At 44.0% G+C, this 27,859-nt stretch overlaps 2 protein-coding genes across 5 annotated transcripts in view; both read right to left on the bottom strand.

Moving 5' to 3' along the window:
• The window catches only part of prdm15 (PR domain containing 15), a 79,421-nt gene extending 69,757 nt beyond the window's left edge, over positions 1 to 9,664 (bottom strand). For 3 of the 4 annotated variants that reach the window (XM_060833834.1, XM_060833832.1, XM_060833831.1), the window contains exon 1: positions 9,230 to 9,664. In XM_060833834.1, the coding sequence (XP_060689817.1) occupies positions 9,230 to 9,280 (51 nt within the window). In that variant the 5' untranslated portion in view covers positions 9,281 to 9,664. Of the gene's footprint in view, positions 1 to 9,009; positions 9,203 to 9,229 lie in introns of those variants that run through there. The other variant, XM_060833833.1, reaches the window with a different exon arrangement.
• Positions 9,665 to 22,551: 12,887 nt separating this feature from the next.
• The window catches only part of LOC132821191 (C2 domain-containing protein 2), a 56,102-nt gene continuing 50,794 nt past the window's right edge, over positions 22,552 to 27,859 (bottom strand). The window contains exon 14 of the mRNA XM_060833835.1: positions 22,552 to 26,506. Coding sequence (XP_060689818.1) covers positions 26,298 to 26,506 — 209 coding nt within the window. The 3' untranslated portion in view covers positions 22,552 to 26,297. The remainder of the gene's footprint in view (positions 26,507 to 27,859) is intronic.

Genomic DNA, 27,859 nt, shown 5'->3' on the forward strand with positions numbered 1-27,859 from the left:
GTAACAAAAATGGTTGGTGAGGATAGGGCAACGGATGTTGACTATGTGGACTCTACTAAAGAGTTTAACAAGATCCCCCATGGTAGGCTGGTCTACAAAAGTAGGTCACATGCCATCCATGATGAGTTGACAAGTTGGATACAAAATTGGCTTGGTCATAGAAGACAGAGGATAGTTTTGGAGGGGTGATTTTCTGACACAGGTCTGTGACCAGCAGTGTTACGCAAGGATTAGTGATGGAATCATTTTGCTTGCATTTTATATATGATTTGGATGAAAATATATATGGTCGGATTAGTAAGTTTGCAGATGACATGAAAATAGGTGCAGCTGTATATAACGAGGAAGGTTATCAAAGAACACAGATCAGATATAGATTAGCTGGAAAGTGGTAATCTGGACAAGTGTGAGTTGATGCATTTGGGGAAATCAAATGCAAGAGAAAAGTATTAGTAAATGGAAGTACACATAACAGCATTGATCTTTATTGGTCAGAGTACTGAGTACAGTAGTTGGGAGGTCATGTTGCAGTTGTACAGGACATTGGTTAGGCCACTTGTGGAATATTGTGCGCAATTCTGGTCTCCTTCCTATCAGAAGGATGTTGTGAAACTTGAAAGGGTTCAGAAAAAATTTACAAGGATGTTGCCAGGGTTGGAGGATTTGAGCTACAGAGAGAGGTTGAACAGGCTGGGGCTGTTTACCCTGGAGCGCGGAGGCTGAGTGACCTTACAGAGGTTTATAAAATCATGAGGGGCATGGATAGGATAAATAGACAAAATCTCTTCCTTGGGGTGAGAAAGTCCAGAACTAGAGGCAATAGGTTTAGGGTGAGAGGGGAAAGATATAAGAGACCTAAGGGACAACCTTTTCACACGAAGGGTGGAACGTGTATGGAATGAGCTGCCAGAGGAAGTGGTGGAGGCTGGTACAATTGCAACATTTAAAAGGCTTCTGGATTGAGTATATGAATAGGAAGGGTTGGAGGGATATGCGCCAGGTGCTAGCAGATGGGACTGGATTGGGTTGGGATATCTGGTCAGCATGGATGAGTTGTTTCTGTGCTGTACATTTCTATGACTCTATATCCAGAGAGATCTTGGGGTGCAAGTCCATAGCTCCCTGAAAGTGGCAACACAAGTGGATGCGGTGGCAAAGGTGCTTGCTCGCTTTCATTGGTCGAGGCATAGAGTGTAAATTTTGCAAGCAATGTTGCAGCTGTATAAAACTTTAGTTAGGCCACTATCAGAGTATTGTGTGCAGTTCTGATCAATATGCTATGGGGGGGTGGGGGGAGTTGGAGGCTTCGGAGTGGTTGCAAAAGAGATTTACCAGCTTGTTGCCTACATTAACTATAAGGAGAGGTTGGACAAACTTGGATTGTTTTCACAACAGCATTGGAGGGTGAGGAGTGATCTGATAGAAGTGTCTTTTTCTCAAGATAGAAATGTCAAATAATAGGGAGCACAGGTTTAAGGTGAGATGGGAAAAGTTTAAAGGAAATGCCCTTTTTATACAGAGGGGGATAGGTTCCTGGAACATGCTGCCAGGGAGGTGGTAGAAGCAGATACGTTAGCAATGTTTACAAGGCACATAGACACATGAACAGGCAGGAACAGAGGGATACAGACCATGGGAATAGTTTAGAATGGCATCATCAGTAATCCTCACAGGGTCTTGTGGAAAAGTAAGCAATCAATAGCATTTGGTGGGAAGCATCGGCAAAGTGACAAAAACGAGGGGCTGAGACATTAAACAAGCAGCAGGTATCTGGAATGAGATTTATAGTAAAGCCGAGAGGACTGTGGCATACCTTTCAGTAGGTGCGAACAGAAGTAAATAACTTTAACATAAAATATAATTCTTTGTGGATGTGGGAGGTTAAGAAGTAAAGCTCAGTGAATAAAACAGTTATAAACAATACTATTTAATTGGTTGCATTTAATTTTTTTATATATAACAATTTGTTCCTGTTTGAAAATCAGCGTTAAATTGGTGTTTGGATTTCTTTTTAAATGTTAACAGTCCTTAACAGTTCCGTGACATTTAATGATCAAGGAAATCAATAATTAAAATGTCACAAACAGTTCCAGAAAATAATCTAAAAGGCTAATGCAACGTTAACCTTTTTTGTATTGAAGACTGAAATGAGAGAGGATAAAACTCTTGCTTCAGTTAGACAAAACCCTCGATAAACCAACCCACAGCATTGTGGCCCTCCAGATGTGCACCACCGATTTTCTAGAATGATTTATGGACTCCATACCTTAAACTAGGGTTTAAATATTAGATATTAAGAAATAGACTTTAGACTTGTGTTATATGCTCTGGAACTTGGCTCTGTAACATTGGGAAGAGATTGAAATTTACCAGATATTAAGAGGAACAGTGAGAGAGAAATTCTTATTTCTGGTTGGGCAGTCTACAAATATGAAGCATAGCCTAAACTTTAGAGCCAGATCTTTGGCCAATGAAATATTTCTGTATGCAAAAGGGTATAGATATTTTAAGCTCCCTTCCCTAATGTAATTGAGGCAAGATCATTAGTAAAGTTAAAATTTGATCATGCCAAAGGTACCCAGGGATTCCTGGTAAAAGCAAACAGGATACAGATCAGTCAAGATCTCATTGAATAGGAGAGCAGGTTAAAGACCCTAAATGGCCTACTGATGTTCATATTTACATATTTCTTCCTACTCAATAACAATCCCTCCATCAACACTTAAAAACAGCAAAATGAATCAAATAACTGAAGATGCCAAGAGTCTGAAATAAAAATGGAAACTCAGGAGTGGAAAGTGAAACTGAGTTAACGTTTTGAATGAATACAACTGTACTTTGTTTAAAATCAGATGATCTTATTTATTTCATTCCTGTATGCGGGGGACCTGCAACAAGCAAAGTTATTATGTCTTGTGTTACAACAGTGATTCAACTTCAATAGTTTAGTCAGTTGTAAAGACCTGAAGGATATCATGGGTTGATGAACGGCACTATTTAAGCCATGATTTGGAGATGCCGGTGCAGGACTAGGGTGGACAAAGTTAAAAATCACACAACACCAGGTTATAGTCCAACAGGTTTATTTGGAAACACTAGCTTTCAGAATGCTGCTCCCTGATCAGGTAGTTGACAACCACCTGATGAAGACAGGTCACTGGACTTGAAACATTAACTCTGCTTACTCTCCATAGATGCTGCCACATCTGCTGAGTTTCTCTAACAATTTCTGTTCAAGGTGGTCATGGCTGATCGGATATCCTTCAATTCCACTTTCCTGCCTTTTCCTTACTGATTAAGGAGTCTGTCTACCTCAGCCTTGAATATATTCAACAATTCGGCCTCTGCAATAAAGGATTCAGCAGATTCACTACTGCAAGAAAAAAAAACCTTCATCTGACTTGACAACCCTTATTCTGAGGGGAAAGTGAGGACTTCAGATGCTGAAGTTCAGAGTCGAGAGTGTGGTGCTGGAAAAGCACAGCAGGTCAGGTAGCATCAGAGGAGCAGGAAAATCAACATTTTAGGCATAAGCCCTTCATCAAGAATGAGGCCTGTGGGCCAAGGGGTCTGAGAGATAAATGGGAGGGGGGGGGGGGTGGGGTTGGTAGGGCTGGGGGGGGAAGGTAGCTGAGAGTGCAATAAGTAGATGGAGGTGGGGGTGAAGGTTATAGGTCAGAGAGGAGGGTGGAGTGGATGGGTGGGAAGGAAGATGCACAGGTCAAGAGGATGGTGCCAAGTTGGAGTCTTGGGACTGGGATAAGATGGGGGAGAGGAAATGAGGAAACTGGTGAAATCAGTGGTTAGAGGGTCCCAAGGCAGGAGATGAGGTGTTCTTCCTCCAGGCAGCGGGTGGTAAGGGTGCGGTGATGGAGGAGGCCCAGGTCCAGCATGTCCAGGGGTGAGTGGGAGGGGGAAGTTAAAGTGTTCGCCAAGGGGAAATGAGGTTGCTTCGTGCACGTCCCAAAAATGTTTTCTGAAGTGTTTGACTAGTAGGCATCCAGTCTCCCCAATGAAGAGGAGACTACATCGGGTGCAACAGATATAGCAAATTACACGTGTGGAATTGCAGGTATATCTCTGACAGATGTGGAAGGTTCTTTTGGGGCATTGGACAGAGGTGAGGGATAGGCATAGGTTTTGCGATTCTTGTGGTGGCAGTGGAAGGCGCTGGGAGGGGGCACGGACCTGACAAGAGAGTCACAGAGGGAACAGTCTTTAAGGAACACAGATAGGGGTGTGGAGGGAAGTATATCACTGGTGGTAAGGTCAGTTTGTAGGGGCATGTCTGGCGGAGGATGATGCGATGTATCCAAAGGTTAGTGGGGTGGAAGGTGGGAACCGGGTAAGATTCTGTCCTTGTTGCAATTGGACAGGTGGGGTTCAAGGGTGGAGGTACAAGAAGTGGATGAGATGTGCTGGAGGACATCATTGACCACGTAGGAGGGGAAAATGCAGTCTTTGAAGGAGGAGGCCATCTGGTATGTTCTGTGGTGGAACTGGGAGCAGATACGGTGGAGGCAGAGGAATTGTGAATAAAAGATAATGATTTTACAGAGGGCAGGGTGGGAGTCGGTGGGTTTGTAGAAGATGTCCGTGTTGATGGAGATGGAGAAGTCCAGGAAGGAGAGGGAGGTGTCAGAGATAGTCCAGGTGAACTTAAGATCAGGGTGGAACGAGTTGGAGGAGTTGATGAACTGTTCAACTTCCTTGTGGGAGCACAAGATGGCACCAATACAGTCATCAATGTAGCAGAGGAAAAGGTGGGGAATGGTACCAGTGTAGTTGTGGAGGATATAAACTGTTCCACGTACCCGATGAAGAGACAGGCATAGCTGGGGCCCATGTGGGTGCCCATGGCTACCCCTTTGGTCTGGAGGAAGTGGGAGGATTCGTAGGAGAAATTATTGAGGATTAGGATCAGTTCAACCAAATGAATAAGAGTGTCATTGGAAGGATACTGGTGGGGATGTCAGAAGAGGAAGAAATGGAGGGCTTGAAGGCCTTTGTCATGGCGGATAGGTATGTATAGGGACTGGATGTCCATGGTGAGGATGAGGCATTGGGGGCCAGGGAAACATCTCAGGTCCACCAAACTACCCTCCCCTCCCAGCACCTTCCCCACCACCACAAGAATTGCAAAACCTGCACACACCCCGCCCAACCTCCGTCCAAGGCCCCAAAAGGAACTTTCCACATCAGTCAGAGATTTATCTGCACTTCCACACACATCACTCACTGTATTCATTGCTCTTCTACACTGGGGAGAAAGGCCGCCTACTTGTAGAATCCTTCAGAGAAAATATCTAGGACACACGCACGAATCAACCCCACTGTCGCGTGGCTGAACACTGACTCCCCACCCCCAAGGATATACAGGTCTTGGGCCTCCTCCATTGTCAAACCCTTACCATCCACCCCCTGGAGAAAGAACACCTCATCTTCTCCCTTGGGACCATCCAACCACATGGGATCAATGTGGATTTCACCAGTTTCCTCATTTCCTCTCCCCAACACCGTATCCAAGATCCAAGCTTCCAACTCAACGCCGCCCTCTTGATCTGTCCTACTTGTCTATCTTCCTTCCCAACTATCCACTCCACCCTCCTCTCCTGCCTATCACGTTCCCCCTCACCTTCATCTGCCTATTGCATTCTCACCTACCTTTCCCCCAGCCCCAATCCCTCCTATTTATCCCTCAGCCCCCTTGGTCCACAAGCTTCATTCTTGATGAAGGGCTTATGCCCGAAACATCAATTCTCCTGCTCCTTGGATGCTCCCTGACCAGCTGAACATCACACTCTCAAATGTTATTCTAAGGTTACACCACCTGGGGTCTTAGACTCTCCACCAAAAGAAACAACCTCTCAGCATTTGCATGGGAAAGACCCCTCAGAATCCTGGACGTTTCAATAAGGTCATCTCTCATTCTTCCAAATTCCAATGGGTACAGGCCCAATCTACTCAACCGCTCCTCATTAGAAATTCGTTCCATACCCAGGATCAACCCAGTGAATGTTCTTTGGACTGCCTCCAATGCCAGTATATCTTTCCTCAGAGAAGGGCCCAAAACTGTTCACAGAAATCGACTGACTAACATCTTGTACAGTTTTAGCTAAACCGCCCTACTTTTATACTCCATTCCCTTAGAAATAAAGGCCAACAGTCTGTTGCCTTCCCTATGTGTACGTATATGCTCACTTTTTGTGATTCATGCATTAGGCCTCCCAAATCCCTCTGTGCTATAGTTTTCTGCAGTCTTTCTCCATTTAAATAAAATTCAGTTCCTCTATGCTTCCTGCTAATGGGCATATTCATATTTCCTTACTGTATTTTCCACCTACTTCCAACATTATCTACAAACTTGGCTATGGTTTATGTAACTTTCCACATCCATGTTATTAACATACACTGCAAATGTCTTCATTCTCATCTCATTGTCAACCTTCTCTTAGTTTTCAATCCGCTATCCAGGTCAATATATGCCCCTACACCATCGGTTCTTAATTTATTAAATAGCTTTATATGAGGTAGCTTATCAAGCACATTTTGGAAATCCAAATACATTACATCTACTGGTTCCCCTTTTTCTATCTTGTTCTTTATCTCCTTGAAGAAGTCTAATACATTGTTCAGGCATCATTTGCCCTTCACGTAGCCAGGCAGCCTCTGCCAGATTTCTTATGTATTTCTAAGTCGTGTGCAATTGCACCCTTTATAGTAGACTCTAACACATTCCCAATGACAGATTTTAAGCTAACTGGTCTATGGTAGCCTTTCTTTTTCTTCCTTTCCCTTCTTGAATAAAAGGTGTTACATCTTGCACTTTCCGGGGCGTTTCCAGAATCTGAGCATTCTTGGAAGATTATAACCAATGCACCCAATATCTCTGTAGTTCCTTTAAAATCCTAGGATGCAAACCATCAGGTCCAGGGGATGCACTGTCCTTCATTTCCTCGGTATTTCCCACCTCATATCCTCTAGTCATATGTACATATTACCTCACCCCAATTCTCTATTTATAATTTTTGAAATGGTATTAGTGTTTGGAATCATAAAGACTCATGTAAAGTATTTATTCAATTCCTCTGCCATTTTCTCTCCCATATATTATTTCCCAGTCTCATCATTTAAGAGGCTTACATTCACTTTGGCCTTTCTTCCTCTTTATAGACATAAAGTTCTTCTGTCTATTTTGATATAACTTGCCAGTTTACCCATAAAATTTATTATCGCTCCTTCATTTTTTGGTGACCTTTTGCTGGTTTTTACAACTTTTCCAATCTTCTGCCTTACCACTAATCTTTGTCATGTTTTTTTCTTTCTTTCAACAACCTTTCAAACTATTTCAAAGAACTAGACAGTCATTCAAAGGTTCCTGCTGTGTGCTCTCCCCTTATGTATCTATCCACCACTGTAACTGGTGGATAGCCTGACACAGATGGCAGCATAGTGGATTTGCAAACCAGAGAATTCAGGCTAACGCTCTGGGGACATGGTTGGAAATCACACTACAGCAGCTGGAAGGATGTAAATTCAATGCTCTGGAACTGAAGCTAATCTTGCTTATGGCAATCACGAAACCATGTAAAACACCCAGCTGGTTCACTATCATCCTTACCCAGTCTTGAGTCACAGTAATATGGTTTACTCTTAACTGCCCTCTGAAATAGCAATTACAGATGGACAAATGCTGGCTTTGCTGGTGATGCCAAATCGCAGAGAATAAATAAAAGGTGGGCCCAAAACATCACATTAACTTAAGCTGTCAAACCTCATCACTGACCCATCATTCCACATGCAATTGGTGTTGCTGCAAAAGTCAAATCATTTACAAGACACAATGGCTTACAATTCAAAATGAAGTACATCAAATAGCTTGATATGGAGATGCACTCAAAAGCTTGCACTCCTACATTATCAAACAAGTCACAGAAGATTCTTGATTTCAATACAGTTGTGCACCAGACAAGGCACACACACATAAAACTGTGATACTGGTGAATATGAACAGCCCTGAATCTACCAGTAACATCAGTGACCTTGCACAGTCATACTCACAGTAGTTAAAATAAAATTAAGTTGAATTTTAGAGAATACAAGATCCCACAGATGACCTACTGAGAAATGTGTAGCAAAAAAAGGCTGAGGCCTAGATAAAAGGCTTGATTGAATCTGCCTGAGACTCATTTGGCAGGTTTAATCCTATTAACAACTCTCATTATGGGGGAAAAGAAAAAAAAAATCACACGAGCATAAATTTCAATGATGTCTCACTTTGATAGAGCCGACAAGGTCACATCCAACATTGCTACTGCACACAGTCCAGACCTTCAATCTAATTTTGACCACAGCCAATCCAGCTCAAGTCCACAGCAACAAACATTTCCCAAACCTTAACCCAAGTCCGGGAAAATATCGTGATTAGTTCAGAAAACTCGCAAACATTTACACACTAAAAGCAAGACAAGAATTGCAAGCCGAAACAATACAGTCTTTGAATCAAAAATTTGAAGGAGGTGGGTAGTCCCAATTAGGTGCAAGCGTTTTGATAAAAAAATGATGCGGATTTGAAAATCATAAAGACTGCCCCATTTATAATGGTTACTGATTTCTGCCGGGAGAGGTGGTGTTCTGGTGGAAGTTGGTGTGGACTGGGTTTCTGGTGTGTGTGTGTGTGTATGTTCTCCTGTCTGTGGTGGTGTCCTGGGGCTCGCTCGCTCACCAGCGGATCCCCTGCCGATCCATGCGGCCGCTGCCGATGTGGAGCCGGGTTTTAAGAGCGATCCATGTGCAACATTGTAACAAAGAACAGGCGGAATGGCGGCCGGAATGGAAACATTGTATCGATCCCGCTGCTACCTGACAGAATGTAACCAGCGGCGGATTGCAACCTCTCCCCATCGGAGATTACCCCTCGGTCCGCAACCCTCCTCCCCCCGGTAACCCCCTCTCTCACCCTCCACCCACTCCCCCTTTCACCTTCACTCCTACCGCAAAAAAACATACCTCCCTCCGGAGCCCGGAGCCGGGCCGCGCCGCGCCGGGTTTTGCCCCCCGCTTTTTTCTGTCTCTCTCTGATTATTTTTGCAGGTTCGAGTCTGGTGAATCCTCACTCCGGGTTCCTGGCCGCCCCCAATTGCGCAGGAGCGGAAGCCTGACTTGCCTTTTTTTTCTCTCTATTTTCCTTCTCTCTCTTCCCCTCCCCAAAGCAAAGCAAAGCCTTTACCGTGCCGCCTGCTGGGGTTTGTAGTCTTTCCGTGCTCAGGGAGAGTGTCATCCGGCGGTGAAGCGGACTACAACTCCCCTCAGCCCCCTCCTCCTCCAGCTTGCTGTTGATCCAACTCTGGAATGGCTTTTACAAACAGGCCTCTGAGCCCCGCTCTGCCAAGTTGTCCGCAAGAGCAGCCCAAACTCCATTCCTGTTTCTCTCTCTTCACACCATTGTCCTGTTCAAAGCCCCAGATGGATCTGCACCCACACAGGCAGCGCATTCCAGATCCCAGCCTCTGCATGTGGAAAACTGTACTCCTGTCATTTCTTTTAAATCTTGAGTCTTTCATCGATTTGAACAGCCTTATCCTGTCTACTTTATCCAGTCTCCTCATGCTTTTGGATGCAAAGAAAACGCTTCCTTGTATCTCCTCAGAACTGTAGTCTCTCATCCCTGTAACTCACAAATGGCTTCTGCACCCCTCAGCAAAGACTTCACATCTTTCCTAAAATGTGGCCTGGAATTGGACACTGCTCCAGTTGAGGCTGAACCTGTGTTCTGGTTCACGATAACTTCCTTGTTTTCTCCTTCCTAAAAGGAGGTAACACAAGAGTACAAAAGGATTCCTGAAGAAGGGCTTATGCCCGAAACGTCGAATCTCCTGTTCCTTGGATGCTGCCTGACCTGCTGCGCTTTTCCAGCAACACATTTTCAGCTGTTACCTCTAAAACCCAGGATCTGTATTTATTTTATTCAACCTGTTCATGTTATTGCACACCCCTAGTGAGAATGGGACCAGAAAACTAGGGCCTCTTGACTTCGCAGCTTTCTCTCAACCACCCCTGCCACCTTCAATAATTTGTGTCAGTGTTTCTCAGTTGGAGAGCTGGCTAGGACAATCTGAGTGGAACAGCCTCTGCCTGCCCTTTATCAATCGTTAATACGTGTCCAGGTCTGGGGCTAAATTCTCCCATGCAAGGTTTGCCACCCTTGAGCCCTTCTTTTATTGAAACGGATGGGAATTCTGAGATTTAGATCCAAGGTTTGTGAAATTCACGGGGTGAGGATATTATGAAATGTAGTCCTGCCAGACTTCATTCAGCCAATACTGGGGGGTGCTGGAAAAAGCTGAAACGAAAGCAAAATACTTATGACATTTTTCAGCTGAAATTTACAAAAAACCAGAAAATCCTGGAAATACTCAGTAGTTCAGACAAATCAGTGGCAAGAGAAACAGAGTCAATGTATCAGGTTAGTGTCATTTCCTGACAAATTTTGAACTCTTCCTTGGACAACATCAACTGGAAGACTTGGGGGTGTCTAATGTAACATTATTTAAGAAAGGAGGAAAGGAAAAGCCGAGAAACTATAGACTGGTGAGCCTTCCTTCAGTTGGAGGGGACTCACTAAGAAACTGACTTATACATTTGGAGAGGCAAGGATTCATTAGGCATAGTCAGCATAGCTTTGTGCATGGGAAATCCTGTCTCTCAAATTTGGTTGAGTATTTTGAAGAGACAAACATTGATGGCAGAGCAGTAGACATTAGCAAGGACTGGTTAGTAAGGTTAGATCCCGTAGATACATTGGATCCAGGGAGAGCCAGCCAACTGGATATGAAATTGACTTGACAGTAGGAGACAGAGGATGGTGGGAGAGGGTTGTTAATCAGACTGGAGGCCTGTGACCAGCGATGTGCTGCAAGGATCAGTGCTGGGTCTACATTTGTCTCTTATATAAACAAGTTGGATGAGAGGCATGGTTAGTATGTTTGTGGATGATACAAAATTGAAATTTAGTGAACAGTGAAGAAGGTTATCGGAGGGTACAATGGGATCTTGATCAGCTGGGCCAGTGGGCCTAGGAATGGTGGGTGGAGCTTAATTCAGATAAATGCAAGATGTTGCATTTTGATAAGACAAACTAGGGCAGGGCTTACACAGTTAGTGATCGGGCCCTGGAAGTGTTGTTAACCAGAGAGGCAGAGGGGTGCAGGTACATAGTTCCTTGAAAGTGGCATCGCAGTTAGACAGGATGGTGAAGGTGGCATTTGGTACACTTGCCTTCATTGGTCAGAGAATTGAGTACACGAATTGGGATGTCATGTTATGGCTGTACAAGACATTGGTATGGCTACATTTGGAGTACTGAGTATAATTCTGGCTGCCCTGCTATAGGAAGGATGTTATTAAACTGGAATGGTTCTAAAGAGATTTGCAAGGATGTTACCAAGACTGAAGGGATTGAGTAATAGGGAGAGACTCAATAGGCTGCAACTTTTTTTTCCCCTGGAGTGTAGGAATCTGAGGGGTGACTTTATAGAGGTTTATAAAATCGTCAGGGACATTGGTAGGGAGAATAACAAAGATCTTTTCTCCAGGCTAGGGGAGTCCAAAACTAGAGGAGATAGGTTCAAAGTGGGGCAGGAAATATTTAAAAAGGACTTGAGAGGCAATCTTTCCATAGATGGTGGTGCATAGTTAGAACAAGTTGCCAGATGACGTGTATAGGCAGACACAGTAACAACATTTAAGAGGTTTGGATAGGTACATGGATAGGAAAAGTTTAGAGGGATATGGACCAAATGCAGGAAAATCGGACTAGTTTGGTTTGGGAAAGCATGGACAAGTTGGATGAAAGGCATCTTTCTGTGCTGTATGACTATGTCTCTATAACTGGCTTTTGATTGATTGGAAGATGTGTTCAGACCTTTCTTTAAGGAAATCCTACTTTGACTTACAATATCAAAGGGCAGATGTATAGGGGGAACCTAGGGTTGGGGGATTTAAAAAAAGAGCCAAATCTTGCAAATCTAAAGTAGAAAGGAATTTAACACCCAAAGGCTGGTAGAGGTTTGGAACACTCCTCTGAAATTTCTGAGGTCAATGGTTAATTTAGTTTGGAGATTGATGGATTTCCATGATCCAAGAAGGATTACTGAATGTGCAGCAAAGGTGGGTTGGTTAAGAATCAATTGTAGCAGCATGGTCCTGAGCTAAATGAAGGAAGAAATTACTTCAATTTATGTTGCACCTTTCCCACTCAATGTCCGTAAACACTTTACAATACAAATTAATTAAATATTATTGAAGTGAAGTCAGTTTTTTCATATAGAATCATCAAATCCCTTCAGTGCAGGAGGTGGCCATTTGGCCCATCAAATTCACACCGACTCTTCGAAAAGCATCCCACCCAGACCCAGCTCCCTCACCATTACTTTGGTGTTTGGTCATTAGTTTAGCCTTCTGACTCATCAAATATTGATATCATTTCTTTGTGTTGTTGGTTTTTACCTTATTCTTTTGTGAGATCTTGTTTGGGTTCAAATCAGACAGGGATATCAACCTCTCAAAGTTCCCATGTACAAACTTTGACTTTTATCAACAAATAAATGGTCTTAACATACTCTAAGCTGCAAATGTGTTGCTGGTCAAAGCACAGCAGGTTAGGCAGCATCTCAGAAATAGAGAATTCGACGTTTCGAGCATAAGCCCTTCATCCTGATGAAGGGCTTATGCTCGAAACGTCGAATTCTCTATTCCTGAGATGCTGCCTAACCTGCTGTGCTTTGACCAGCAACACATTTGCAGCTGTGATCTCCAGCATCTGCAGACCTCATTTTTTACTTAACATACTCTAACTCAAGTTTATTTCTTTGTACCGATAAACACACTGATAAATCACCAGCAATTGCTTCTCGTGGTACCTATTTAAAAATCTAGGCTCAAAAGTTCCCTTGTCCTTCTAGATGGAAGTGGTTATGGGTTTGGAAGGTGCTATCTGAGGATCTTTGGTGAATTTCTGCAATGCATCTTGTAGATAGTACACATGCTGTTACTAAGCATCGGTAGTGGAAGGAGTGGATGCTGATGGATGTGGTGCCAATCAAGCAAGCTGCTTTGTCCTGGATGGTGTCAAGCTGCTTGAGTAATATTGGAGCTGCACGCATCCAGGCAGATGGGAAGTAGTCCATCACACTCCTGACTTGTGCCTTGTAGATGGTAGACATGCTTTGAGGAGTCAGGTGGTGATTTATTCACCGCAGTATTGCTAGCCTCTGACCTGCTCTTGGAACCACTATGCTTATGTGGTTGAAGATTGCTGTGAAAGTCTCGGCTTTATCTTTTGCACTGATGTGCTGGGCTTTTCCATCATTGAGGATGGGAATACTTGTAGAGTCTCCTCCTCTGGTGAGTTGTTTAATTGTCCACCACCATTCACAACTGGATGTGGCAGGATTGAAGGTCTTAAGTCTGACCTTTTGTTTGTGGGATTAGCTTTGACTATCATTTGCTACTTATGCTGTTTGTCGTGCAAGTAGTCCTGCTTGGTAGCTTCACCAGGTTGACATCTCATCTTCAGGTGCTCCGAGTATGCACTCCTGCACTCTCCATTGAACCAGGGTACTGGTTGAGTGGGGGATATGCTGGGCCATGAGGTTACAGATTGTGCTGGAGTACAATTCTGCTGCTGTTGTTGATAGCTCACAGTGCCTCGTGGATGTCCAGTCTTGAGTTGCTGGATGTGTTCAAAGTACCATTTAGCACAGTGATAGTGCCACACAACATGATGGAGGTTATTCTCAATTTGAAGGCGAGATTTTGTCTCCACAAGGACTGTGTGGTGGCCACTGTTATGATACTGTCTTGGACAGATGCATCTGCAGTCGGCAGATTAGTAAGGGTGAGGTCAAGTATGTTTTTCCCTCCTGTTGGTTTTCTCATTACCTGCTGCAGATCCAGTCTAGCACTTACGTCCTTTAGGACCCAACCAGCTCGATTTGTAGCGCTGCTGCCGAACCACTCTTGGTGGCGGACATTGAACTCCCCCACCCAGAATACATTTTGTGTCCTTGCCATTGTTCATGCTTCCTCTAAGTGTTCTTCAACATGGAGGAGTACTGATTCATCAGCTGAGGGAGAACAGTACATGGTAATCAGCAGGAGGTTTCCTTGCCCATGTTTAACCTGAAGCCACAAGATGTCATGGGGTCTGGAGTCAATGTTGAGAACTCCCAGGCAACTCTCAACTGTATACTATTGTGCCACCACTTCTGCCAGTGGGACAAGACATGTCTGGAGATGGTGATGGTGGCATCTGGGACATTGTCTATAAGGTATAATTTTGTGAGTATGACTATGTCAGGCTGTTGCTTGACTACTCTATGAGATAGCGCTCTCAATTTTGGCATTAGTCCCCAGATGTTAGAAAGGAAGACCCTGCAGTATTGACAGGGTTGTTTCTGCCGTTGTCTTTACCAGTGCCGAGGATGATGCCAGGTGATCCGTCCCGTTTAATTTCTTTGAGACTTTGTAGCAATTGGTACCACAGAAAGCTTACTAGGCCATTTCAGAGGACAATTGAGAGTCAACCACATTGCTGTGGTTCTGGATCAGTGGTGCTGGAAGAGCACAGCAGTTCAGGCAGCATCCAACGAGCAGCAAAATTGACGTTTCGGGCAAAAGCCCTTCATCAGGAATAAAGGCAGTGAGCCTGAAGCGTGGAGAGATAAGCTAGAGGAGGGTGGGAGGTGGGGAGAGAGTAGCATAGAGTACAATGGGTGAGTGGGGAAGGAGGAGAGGGTGGAGTGGATAGGTGGAAAAGGAGCTAGGCAGGTTGGAGAAGTCCGGACAAGTCATGGGGACAGTGCTGAGCTGGAAGTTTGAACCTAGGGTGAAGTGGGGGATGGGGAAATGAGGAAGCTGTTGAAGTTCACATTGATGTCCTGGGGTTGAAGTGTTCCGAGGTGGAAGATGAGGCATTCTTCCTCCAGGCGTCTGGTGGTGAGGGAGCCCAGGACCTCCATGTCCTCGGCAGAGTGGGAAGGGGAGTTGAAATGTTGGGCCACGGGGCGGTGTGGTTGATTGGTGTGGGTGTCTCGGAGATGTTCCCTAAAGCGGTCTCCTAGGAAGCGCCCAGTCTCCCCAATGTAGAGGAGACCGCATCGGGAGCAACAGATACAATAAATGATATTAGTGGATGTGCAGGTAAAACGTTGATGGATGTGGAAGGCTCCTTAAGGGCCTTGGATAGAGGTGAGGGAGGAGGTGTAGGCACAGGGTTTACAGTTCCTGTGGTGGCAGGGGAAAGTGCAAGGATGGGAGGGTGGGTCGTAGGGGGGCATGGACCTGACCAGGTAGTCACGGAGGGAACGGTCTTTGCAGAAGGCGGAAACAGGTGGGAAGGGAAATATATTCCTGGTGGTGGGGTCTTTTTGGAGGTGGCGGAAATGTCGGCGGATGATTTGGTTTATGTGTGGGTCTAGCCACATGTAGACCAGACTCAGTGAAGATGGCAGATTTCCTTCCCTAAAGGGCAATAGTGAACCAGATGGGTTTTTCTGACAATGATTTCACGATTTTTTAGAATTCCAGATTTTTAAAATTGAATTCAAATTCCACAATCTGCTGTGGCAGAATTCAAACCTGCGTTTCTAGATTAACAGTTCAGTGATAATACCACTAAGCCCTCATCTACACTCTTCTTTCAACCTGAGCCATAGGTTTACAATTCTCATGTTGTCAAGTTCTCCAAGACTTGCTATCTTTTGAAATCCAAGACCCCCACTTTCTTTGGTGTTCTGTCATTGGTTTAACCATCTGACTTCTCCAACTCATTAATACACTTGGCTGTTGCCCTGGCACCTTGACCAAAGCTGGATACAGTGTGCAAAATGTGACTAAAATACAGTTCAGGTTCAATGAAAGATCCCACAATTCATACTAATGAGGATTCTAATTTGGGATTTGCAGAGTGATTTGGAATATTAATTGTCACATCTGCTAATAACTTCTAAAATTTCCCTCAATCATATCTCTGGCTGTTTTTAAAGATAATTTGCCTGGTAAGGTTTTTATCTTATAACATTCAGCACTTTCCATTTTCTCTAAGCTTTATTTTCCATTGTTTTCATCTTTCTCATTTACTAAAGACATACAATAACGGAAGGTTATGGTGACTGACATATGATCCACTAACCTGACTGCTGTCAAGTGCAACTTGACCAGGCAAAACACGTCTCTTTGCTGCAGTCTCCTATTGCTGCAAGGCAAGGAGCACTTATTTTCAATGATTATTTACTTTCCTCTGCTTTTCTCTATCAGTTATTAAATGTGATCACTGACTACTGCAGAGACTTAGTTTCATGCACGTCAGCTTTCCAGATCACTAACATTTTGCAACTGTGAATTCTGGAGTCCCCCAACCTACTGAAGAATTTTTAAAATTAATTCATGGGACATGAGCATGACTGGCTAGGACAGGTTTTGTTGTCCATCCCTAGTTTCTCTTTGGGAGGTATTGATGAACTACCACCTCGAGTTGTTTCAGCGCAATCAACAGTGAACATCCCCTGTTCTGACTTGATGATGGAGGGAAGGTCATTGATTAAACAGCTGAAGATAGTTCAGCATGGTGGGCGGCACGGTAGTTAGCACTGCTGCCTCACAGCGCCTGAGATCCGGGTTCAATTCCCGACTCAGGCGACAGACTGTGTGGAGTTTGCACGTTCTCCCCTTGTCTGCGTGGGTTTCCTCCGGGTGCTCCGGTTTCCTCCCACAGTCCAAAGATGTGCGGGTCAGGTGAATTGGCCATGCTAAATTGCCCGTAGTATTAGGTAAGGGGTAAATGTAGGGGTATGGGTGGGTTGCGCTTCGGCGGGTCGGTGTGGACTTGTTGGGCTGAAGGGCCTGTTTCCACACTGTAAGTAATCTAATCATATGACACAATCGCAAGGAACTTTTAAAAAAAGTAACCATCAGAAACTCCAGCAAAGGTGTCCTAGAACTGAGACAATTGATCTATATGGAATTAGTGTAAATAGGTCAATGCAGACCCAATGGGCTTCTTCTGTGCTGTCTGAATGACAATATGATACAACCATCTTTCTTTTTGCTAGGTATGAGTCCAACCAACGGAGCATTTTCTCCCTGATCCCGGTTGATTCCAGGTTTCCTCAGGCTGTTTGATGCCACACCTGATCAAATGCTGCCTTAATGTTAAGGGCAAGTCACTTTCACTTCCCCAGTTTAGTTCAGTTATTTTGACCTAGGCTGTAATGAGGTCAGAAGTTACATTGACCTGACAGTACCAAAACGGAGTGTCAAGGAGCAGGTTACTGTTGAGTTTGTGTTGCTTGCTAGCACTGTCCACAGCTTCTTTCATCACTTCCCTGTTGGGGAGTAGAGCAATACCATAGCATTGGCCAGGTTAGATTTGTCTTGGCTTTTGCGATATACGTGAGCAATATTCACATTGGGAGGTGGATGCCAGTACTGTAACTACTTGAGTACCTTGGTATTGTTTTGTAGATACACCTCAGTGGGTGACTAGCTGGACATCAGCAGCGTAAGAGAATATAGATGAGACCGCTGTGAGCGCTTTATATCCCTGCTCCAATTCTAGTTTACCAGAAACAAGCAGCTCTCTTTTTCACCAACAGCTTCTGTCAAAGCTCAGCTTTCTTGGATTCCAGAGAATCAATTCCAAAACATATTTGGAAGATTAAACCTAGTTTCCCAGTTACTGGCAGTAGAAAGCAATGGCATGGTAGCAAGTTCACTGGGAACCCAGAATCCCTGTTCTGGGGATACGGGTCCAAATTCCCACCATGGCAAAATATGGATTTTAATAAAAAGTTTGGAATAAAAACATAGCTGGCCTAATCATTATCATTGTCATTGTCAAGAGTGTGGTGCTGGAAAAGCACAAATCAGGCAGCATCCAAGGAGCAAGAGTCAACGTTTTGGGCAAAAGACCTTCATCAGGAATGAGGCTTGACTCAAATCTCCACATCTACAGTCCTCATTTTAACCTAGTTGATTTTAACCTCACTGTGCAGCCTCTTTCAAGGATAGCTATCTTGAGAAAGTTCTCCTTCTCTACCTTATTCCTGATGAAGGGCTTTTGCCCGATGGGTCAACTCTCCTGTTCCTCAGATGTCACCTGACCTGCTGTGCTTTTCCAGCACCAAACTCTTGACTCTGATCTCCAGCATCTGCAGTCCTCACTTTTGTCTAAGGGTGACCATTGTTGATTAATGACCAATTTTGACTGTCATAAAAAAACCCATCTGGTTCAAAAATGTCCCTTAGCCCTGGGAAAGGCACAACTGGATGTTAGAGATCCCTGATTACAATGTGCACACAAAAGGTAGAAGAGGGAAAAAAGATGCAGCAGCTGTGGTAGTATTACAGATAGCATTATGTGCTAAAGAAAAATAATCATGCTCCCACGGGTTCAAGAACAGTTGATATGGCTAGAATAAAGAATAAAAATGGTGCTATTACATTACAGCAAACAATGTATAGACTACCAACTTAACGGGAAGGATGCAGAGGAACAGACCTGCAGGGAAATTGCAGAAGTTAGAGTGCATTGCTGGGGCAATGTGCCAAAATCACAAGTCACGTTCCATTTCAGAACAACAACTGTATTGAATAAAGGACCACCTTAGTCAACTAGGGATGGACCAGAAAAGCAATATTGCCAAAGTCATCCAAGCTTCCAAATGCAAAGGTTGAAGACCCTCAGACAGAAGAAAAGGCCCAATTGAATAATTCTTGCAAGGAACTAGTTCAGGCAGAATAGGCCAACTTGCCCTTTTACATCTGTACATTTCTCTAATGTGCTTCTTTGAAAAACAGTGGACTACCCGATAGGTCTTCAGTTCCACATCAAGCTGGTTATGTCAAAAATGTCACAAATCACTCAGTTGACAGTTCATATCCAAACATTTTCTTGGGGCAACTAGGCAGGAGCACACCCTTTGAACTAAATTTTTTTAAAAATTGGAAACAGTGAATAGACAATTTAAATCGGTTAGTTTGGCACACACAGACATTCAGGCAAGCAAAAATAAAAGAAGAACAGACAGCGAAGGGTGTCAATTCTAAGTGTTTAACTTGCCTTGGTGAGGTCTCATCTGGAGAACTGTCTTGGTTTGGTTTCTATGTGAAGGAAAGATATAAAATTATTGATTTGGAGATACCGGTGGTGGACTGGTGGGTACAAAGTTAAATTCACACAACACCAGGCTATAATCCAATAGGTTTAATTGGAAGCATCTAGCTTTCGGAGCGCCGCTCCTTCATCAGGTGTACAACCACCTGATGAAGGAGCATCGCTCCGAAAGCTAGATGCTTCCAATTAAACCTATTGGATTATAACCTGGTGTTGTATGAATTTTAACTTTGTCAAATTATTGCTGAGTCCAAACAATTATTTATTTTGTCATTTATGAGAACTGAATTATCAAAAAGGGTCATTCTTCCGGAATTCTCTCTGGACAGAATGAAATCATTTTAAAAGAAAACAATTTTCTGAAGTATCTTTCACAACATCAGGACATCTCACATTTTTTTTTAAATAACAGCCAATTACGTGTGAACATTGTTGTAGTATAGACAACACAGCACCAAACTGCCACAACCAGCTCCCATAAACAGCAGTGTGATAAGGATCATTGACTTCACTGATTAGTGCCTTCGGATCTTCATGTTTCACTTTGAGGTGAACTAGGGCATTTTCAGCTAACACCCCCCCAACCATACCCACCTCCCACTTATCTCTCATTCGCCTTGGCCCACAAGCCTCATTCCTGATGAAGGGCTTATGCCTGAAACGTAGATTTTCATGCTCCTCAGATGCTGCCTGACTGGCTGTGCTTTTCCAGCGGCACACGTTGACTCTGATCTCCAGTATCTGCAGTCCACTTTGGCTGGAAGAGTAAACCTAAACTTAAAATATCTAAAGGGAGTCATAGATGTACAACATGGAAACAGACCCTGTGGTCCAACCAGTCTGTGCTGACCAGATATCCCAACCCAATCTGGTCCCACCTGCCAGCACCCGGCCCATATCCCTCTGAACCCTTCCTATTTCATACACCCATCCAAATACCTCTTAAATGTTGTAATTGTACCAGCCTCCACCACTTCCTCTGGCAGCTCATTCCATACTCATACTACCCTGTGTGGAAAAAGTTGCCCCTTAGGTCTCATATCTTTCCCCTCTCACCCTAAACCTATGCCCTCTAGTTCTGGACTCCCCGACCCCAGGGAAAAGACTTTGCTAATTTACCCTATCCACGCCCTTCATAATTTTGTAAACCTCGATACGGTCACCCCTCAGCTTCCGATTTTGCAGAGAAAACAGCCCTTAATGAAAGATATGTCGGGATCTGGCCGCCCCCAGGCACAAATGCAGATACAAGAAAACTAATAGAATGTTACCACTTGAGAGGAATTGAACAAAATAGGAAGGTTATGTTTCAGTTGCATAAGGCAATGGTGTGACTGCACCTGGAACACTATACAGAGTACGGATTACCTTATTTAAGAATGTAAATGCAATTCACATAAGTTGTGCCAAACTAATATCTAGATGGAAGTACCTCCTCCCTCCCTTCCTTTTCCCCAATACCTGTTTCTAATTCTGGGGATAGACTGGCTATTAATATCCAATATAAAACGACCGACTCCCAGAGTTATCTGGACTATACACCCTCACACCATGCTTCTCGCAAAGATTACATTCCATTCTCCCAGTTCCTCCATTTCCATCGCATATCCCGATGATGCCAACTTCGACAAGGGAGCACCGCTGACAGGGCCCACAACTGGGTCCGACCCATTTCCTGCACTTCAGCCCTCATCGTCTCCCTTGTCTCCCGCAACAGTGATAAGGTTCTCCACGTCCTTACCTCTATCCGACCAGCATGCACATCCAGAAAATCATTAGCTACCATTTCCCAACATATATTCCCCTCCCTTGTCCCTGCGGAAGATGGACTGTTCCCTCTGGAACATAGTGGTCCACTCTTTCTTCACTCGCAACATCCACCCCCCCCCCCCCGCACCTTCCCTCTCTAATCAAAAAGGTGCAATACCTGTGCATTTATCTCCTCCTTCCTCAGTATCAAAGGGCCTAAATCTACCTTCCAGGTGAAGCAGTGCTTTACCCGCACTCAAGCTGAATTCACTGCTCACAATGTCGTCTCCTCAATGTTGGGGAAAACTAAGTGAGGACTGGATGAACACTTTGCAAAGTATCTATGTTCTGCCCACAAAACTATCCCAGAGCTTCTATTTACAGCCACTTTAACACCCCACCCTGTTCCGCAGCCAACAGCTCTATCTCAGGCTTATTGCCATCCTCCAGCAAAGCTCAACATAAGCTGGAAGAACATTTTCTGTTTTCCGCTAGGGGACCCTACAGCCTTCAGGACTCAACATGGCATTAAACAACCTTATGGATTGAACTCTCCTATGTCCCATGCCCTACCTTGACACACCAGGCCTTTGATGACAGCCTACTATTACACACAACCCATCGTCAGCCACTAACAGTCTCCATTAACAGCTATTCACCCTCCTAGCCAGATCTTTATCCACTCCTTTGGGGATAGATCCTAGACAATTACCTATCATTTATTCCATAGACCCCTCTCCAGGATTGAAGGATTACACCTGAATCAGCAACTTCTCCATCACCTGATGCGGCCTGGCTTGCTGTGTTCTTCCAGCCTCCTGTCTGTCTACTAACAAGTAGATGTGGCTATCATACTGTTCCTATGGATATACCAATGCTATTTTTAAATGAACAGTACTGAGATGAACCAAAGGTTGTCTGATGAAGGGCTTATGCCCGAAACGTCGAATTTCCTATTCCTTGGATGCTGCCTAACCTGCTGTGCTTTAACCAGCAACATATTTTCAACTGTGATCTCCAGCATCTGCAGACCTCATTTTTTACCCAAAGGTTGTCTTCTACCTACCTGCTGACAATGATAGTGAAACATTGTGGCTCACAGTGGTTAGCACTGCTGCTTCACAGTGCCAGGGACCCAGGTTCGATTCCAGCCTCGGGCAACTGTCTGTGGGGAGTTAGCACATTCCCCCTGTCTGCATGGGTTTCCTCTGGGTGCTCCAGTTTCCTCCCACAATCCAAAAGATGCGCAGGTTAGGTGAATTGTCGAAGAGTGTGGTGGTGGAAAAGCACACAGCCGGTCAGGCAGCATAACAGCAGAGTCAGTTATGCTGCCTGACCGGCTGTGCTTGTCCAGCACCACACTCTTCGACTCTGATCTCCAGCACCTGCAGTCCTCCCTTTTTCCAGGTTAGGTGAATTGGCCGTGCTAAACTGCCCACAGTGTTCAGGGATGTGCAAGTTAAGTGCATTAGTTGAGAGTAAATGTAGAGTAGTATGGTAGGGGAACGGGTCTGGGTGGGTTAATCAGAGGGTCAGTGTGGACTTGTTGGGCCAAATGGCCTGTTTCCACACTGTAGGGATTCCATCTGCCCTGCATTCAACAAGAACAAAAAAAAGAGCAAAACTAATCATGATTCTCAATATTTATTGCATTAGTTACATGAATTAAGACACAAGTTTTACATATGAAGGCAACTGGGTAACTTCAGTGTTTTTCCTCTTTATGCAAGATTAACATGCAGCATCTGCTTTTATCGTTGACAATAACTTATTGTGCAATCCATTTTCAGTTCTGGTTCCTGGCTCAGTTCCATAAACATCATACACTTACTTTTCCCTTTACTAATTCCAGGTAGGGAGGGAGCACCAAAAGAAGGTTCCAGTTACAGTCAACGAGAAACCTACAATCACTGTGCCCGTGCTAAAATAAAAACATTTACACGTTTACATGGAAACAATCCATTTTAAATGCGAGATTCTTCACAGCATTTATGTGGTGGTAGTGGGCTTTACACAGCCCTTTTCCACTCTTTGGTCATGGGCTTAACCCCCATCAAATACTGGGCTGGACATACAATAATTCACATGCAAGGATTTACAAGTTGTAAATGACGAGGGTAAGACAGAATGTAGAGAAACAATAGTAACTATGGACATTTGTATAGCACTTTCAGACCACCCCTTTTCAGGAGGTGTCAATACTAAAGTCCTAAATTCACAGAAAACACACACACACAATGATTAGTAGGTCACTCTCGTTGGGAAATCATTTTACACTTCTATACTTACAACATTACTTGCAATGTCACTTAATATCTATTAAAAATAAATCACTCAGCTATAAAGGATAACTGGAAGCCCATACTGAAGGAACAGCATCACGTAAACCCAACACACAAGTTGTTTCCCCCACCCCCAAAATAACTCATTGAAATTGAAGGGAGGGGTGTTGAGATGCAAGGAACAGTTTGGGGGAGGAGCAGGGGAGACTGTTTAAAAGAACTGACAAAATCCACTGGTACAGTCAGATGTCAAGGCACATCTTGGCCAGCTGAACTGCGTGAGAAACAGCAATAAAGATGCTCACTGGTCTTCTTCCCCATTCATGACTTGACAAGGACAGAACTGGAGCATCCTAGGGCAATGGGCTCTGTCATAACAGCCCCAGAGCCCAAACAGAAAAAACTACAAGTTCTTTCACACTGGTCTACAGAACTTGTGTAGTTTCTGGATTTTGTCACTACATTTGAGTTTTTAAAAGCCGTAAATATTCTGTCAGGTTAGCTAAAAAGAGGAAGGACAATAATTGTATGTCAGGACTGGCAGATCAAAAATAGATGGCTATAACCTAAAGTCCTAAGTTGCAGTACATAAAAACAAGGGAGCAATTCAGCCAGGCTGGCAGCATCTATGGAGGGAGAGACACACACACAGGCAAGACTGACAGAGAGAGTGCGGGAGGGAGGGAGACAATTAGACAGACGGAGACAGAGAGCCTGGAATCCCACGTGACACTTTCGGGTTGAAGTAGTGTCATCTTGGACTCAAAGCAATAATCATCTTTCTCTCTCTCGGGTGCTGCTAGACTTGCTGAGTTTCTTCAGTGTTTTTATTTAGATCACCAGTATCCACAGTATTTTGCATTAAGTTGCAGTCAACCCTGAAGCAAAGGAAAGGCAGGCCACTACACATTTATTCAGTGACTCCTAAATACCACTGGGCAAAACTGGAAGTAGCAAAAGAATAATGGAAGGGAGATGGCAATTGGTCACGATTGTTGTAACCAAACAAGGGAGGTTTGTTTCCTTTTAACAAAAAATGCCGCCAGAGGTCAGAAGATACAAAATGTGAAATATATCCTATTGCCGTATCCTTCCACACACACAAGTACAAAATACAGTCAATTTAACTCTTCGGTGTGAAGTCTCAACTAACATCCTAGCAAACATGATCAGATGTTTGCCTTTCTTAACCGACCCAATTACTTCCAAAAACAAACAGCACACTCAGAACTAGATATTGGGAACCCACTGTTCTTTGGGTTTCCCCCACTAACAGCCGGAAGGAAATGGTCCCTCAAAACTTGAGGCAATGCAACAGCAAGACATCATGGGACTGAACAGGACAGGTACTCAAGAACATGACAAAAAAAATGATGGACTCCAGCAACAACTTCTCCAGTCAGTTTAAAAACAATCAAGTGCATTATCAGAAGATTCCTCTGGTTCCACTAAACATGTGGCATTTAAAGTGGCACTGTGCAGCAGCACATTCAAACAGCCTGCAGGAAGCTCAAGATTTTTGTATTTTGAGTGAGTGTTAAAGGGTGACGTTATGATCCTCCAAATACCACCCAACAGGAGAAGAAAGTTACAATGACATGCATACAAACCTACTGAACTGCAATCCACATCCGGTTTCAAATACCTTTGATGTAGTGAACAATTAGTGTCATGGGCCGGGGCGGTCTCAGACATGTGCTCCTCAAGTTCATATTACAATCTGTAAACTATCTAAAAAGCAAAGTCAGCTTCTGACATTGAGTCATAAACTGTGATAACTCAGGGATTCTCAGAGAACCCTAGAGGGGAAGTTAATGCTTTTGAGCTCAATTCGGAGTCCTCTGTAGTGGAAATTCAGGTTACAAGATGTGGCATCTTTTTGGCGCACAACCAACCCAACGCCTTTGATAGTCTGGCTTAAACAGCATAAAGAAACAAGATCTCCTATATTAAGTGATTCCTATTAGTATTTTTTACATCAGAATTCCATCACTTGTATTTTGGACGACAGGAAGTCATTCCATTTGCTGATCTCAGATGTTTCTTCCCAGTTCTAGAAAAGTTCTCTCATTGCCTTGCCCTCTGCAGGGAATTCTTTGCAAGGAACAAAACAGGGCACTGGTTCCTGAACAGCGCAATGCTCCTTCTTACTAATCCTACTGCGATCTAGCTATTTGGCAGCTCCTACAACCAAATCCTACCATCGCAATCATTTACAAATCTCAAGGTAAAATGCTTGCCACAATTCGAAAAAAAGGTGAAGAAAATAAAAGTCAGCATTCTAACCACAAGTCACACTCTGAATAATACTCTTAACATCCAGGGCTGTCCTTTGGAAGGAACAGAAATCAGAGACCAAATCCTTCCAATTGGCTCCAAAAGGACTGGTGGTTGTGCCAGGAACTGTTCCATCCTTTGAGCCTGTCAATAGGCTGAATGGAGTGGAGCAAAAGGGTCAAAGGGATGTGGATGAAGCAGCAAGAGTAAAAAGTAATGGAATTTTGCAGATGAGTTAGATGGAGTTTAAACCCAATTGTATATTTTTAAAAAGTTACAATAATTCTAAACTTAAATGACAAAAGCCATTTGAAATAGCTGTATGCAGGTCACAAACATTGCAAAGTTTCCTGCAATCTAGCATGATAGCTCAAATCAATATGAACACCTCAGCGGAGGTTCCTAAGCTGTGGTGTTTTATTGGAGAATGGGCCTGGGTACATAAAAATGTAGTGTTCAAAGTACTTCAACATTTTCAAAACCTTGTTCGGTATCGAAAGCTCATGACAGGAAATTACAAATGAATGGAAGCCCACCAATTCCATCCCCCCCCACTTCCCACCACCTGTCTTCAACACCACAAAAGTAAAAAAGTGTTGCTATTTGCCTCAGTGAGCGTTAAGTAACATTTAAAGTTAGTATCCTACTAAATTGAAATAATTTTGACGCAGCACGCCTCAGTAATTGCAAGTCAAGTAATACCATGAGGCTTTCAGAGTTTGCACATTCCCTAATCACAGTGCAACACAGTGGACAGAAGAGAAGGATTAGAGGGGAGGGGGAAGGAGAGAGTTAACCTCAAGCATTCCTAAGTGTTAGTCCACTGTGGAGCTGTTAAATTTAGCTTTGCTCTTGGACTTCGGGAAAAGCCTCTTAATCTGCTTCCTGGTCGACTTCCTCTCTTTCTCCAGGGGCATTGGCTGCTCCAGATAAACCAGATCATTGTGAGATTGGCTCATCCCAGGATCCTTCTGATGTCGTCGGCGGCGGAAAAAAAATTTTGCTCCACTCCGCATGAAACCACCTGGAAAACCAAATCAAAATTTATAAGGCAATTGGGTCCTGCCCAAAAATTACTCAAGACAACAACATCCATCTATAATATCCCTTCTACCCTCACGAGGGTTGGGTCAGTGGAATTATGTACACACAATGTCAGTCCCTGCAGATTGAGCAGGAAAACACTGTGCCAATTTTGATCTCTCTGGGCTGCACTAAGGGCTTTCAACTTCAATGAAGATTCCAGTTAGGATTAATTCCTAATAAATTCAAAGCATTTTGAAAAGAAAAAAAAAAGAAGATTCCAGTCAGTTTCCCTGCTCTTCAGCGGAGATAGGAGAGGAAAAGAACTGAGCACCTCCTCATTACCTGCTGACTCCATCTGGAAGGAGGTGCATGCACAAGTCAGGCACACTGCAAACACCTTTTTTCTCTCTTTACCCACACACCGCATCGACCCACCAGGATGGTCATTTAATGAAGATATCGGAGAGCCCGACAGAATCATATCCCGGAAAAGGCCAAGTACATTGCAGCGAGATTACCAAGGTCTTGTAAGAAATCATTTACTTGTTGACAAGTCAATCCCCATTTGCCTTCGTTTGTACTCAAGGCTGTCCACAAACTGAATTCCAAAACTCTGTGCAATACAGATTCGCATCCAAAAAAAACAAAAATCAAAGGGTGGCATAGTGGCTCAGTGCTACCTCACAGCACCAGGAACCTGGGTTCAGTCCCACCCTTGAGTGACTGTCTGTATGGGTTTCCTGCCACAATCCAAAGATGTGCAGGTTAGGTGAACTGGCCGTGGTAAACTGTCCAAAGTGTCCGGGAATGTGCAGAGTAGATGGATTAGCCATGGGAAATGCAGGGTTACACAGACATGAGAGAGGTGGGTCCAGTGTGGCCTGCTATTAGAAGGGTCGGTACAAACTAGATGGGCCAACAGGCCTGCTTCCACACTATGGATTCTGTGACACTGATTCTTTGCCTCCCTTAACCTAACTTGTGGGCGGCACGGTGGCAGAGTGGTTAGCACTGCTGCTTCACAGCGCCAGAGACACACTGTGTGGAGTTTGCACATTCTCCCAGTGTTGGCGTGGGTTTCCTCCAGTTTCCTCCCACAATCCAAAAAAATGTGCAGGTTAGGTGAATTGGCCATGCTAAATTGCCCATAGTGGTAGGTGTAGGGGAATGGGTCTGGGTGGGTTGTGCTTTGGCAGGTCAGTGTGCTTTTGTTGGGCTGAAAGGCCTGTCTCCACACTAAGTAATCTAATCTAACCTAACTCCTAGTGTCACTCTAGACTTGGGGCAGAGGCCAGTGAAGGAAGTGAAATACATTGTATGTTGCGTTTGGATTATAGTACAACATTAGTGT

The sequence above is a fragment of the Hemiscyllium ocellatum genome, chromosome 12 (assembly GCF_020745735.1).
Source record: "Hemiscyllium ocellatum isolate sHemOce1 chromosome 12, sHemOce1.pat.X.cur, whole genome shotgun sequence".
NCBI lineage: Eukaryota > Metazoa > Chordata > Chondrichthyes > Orectolobiformes > Hemiscylliidae > Hemiscyllium > Hemiscyllium ocellatum.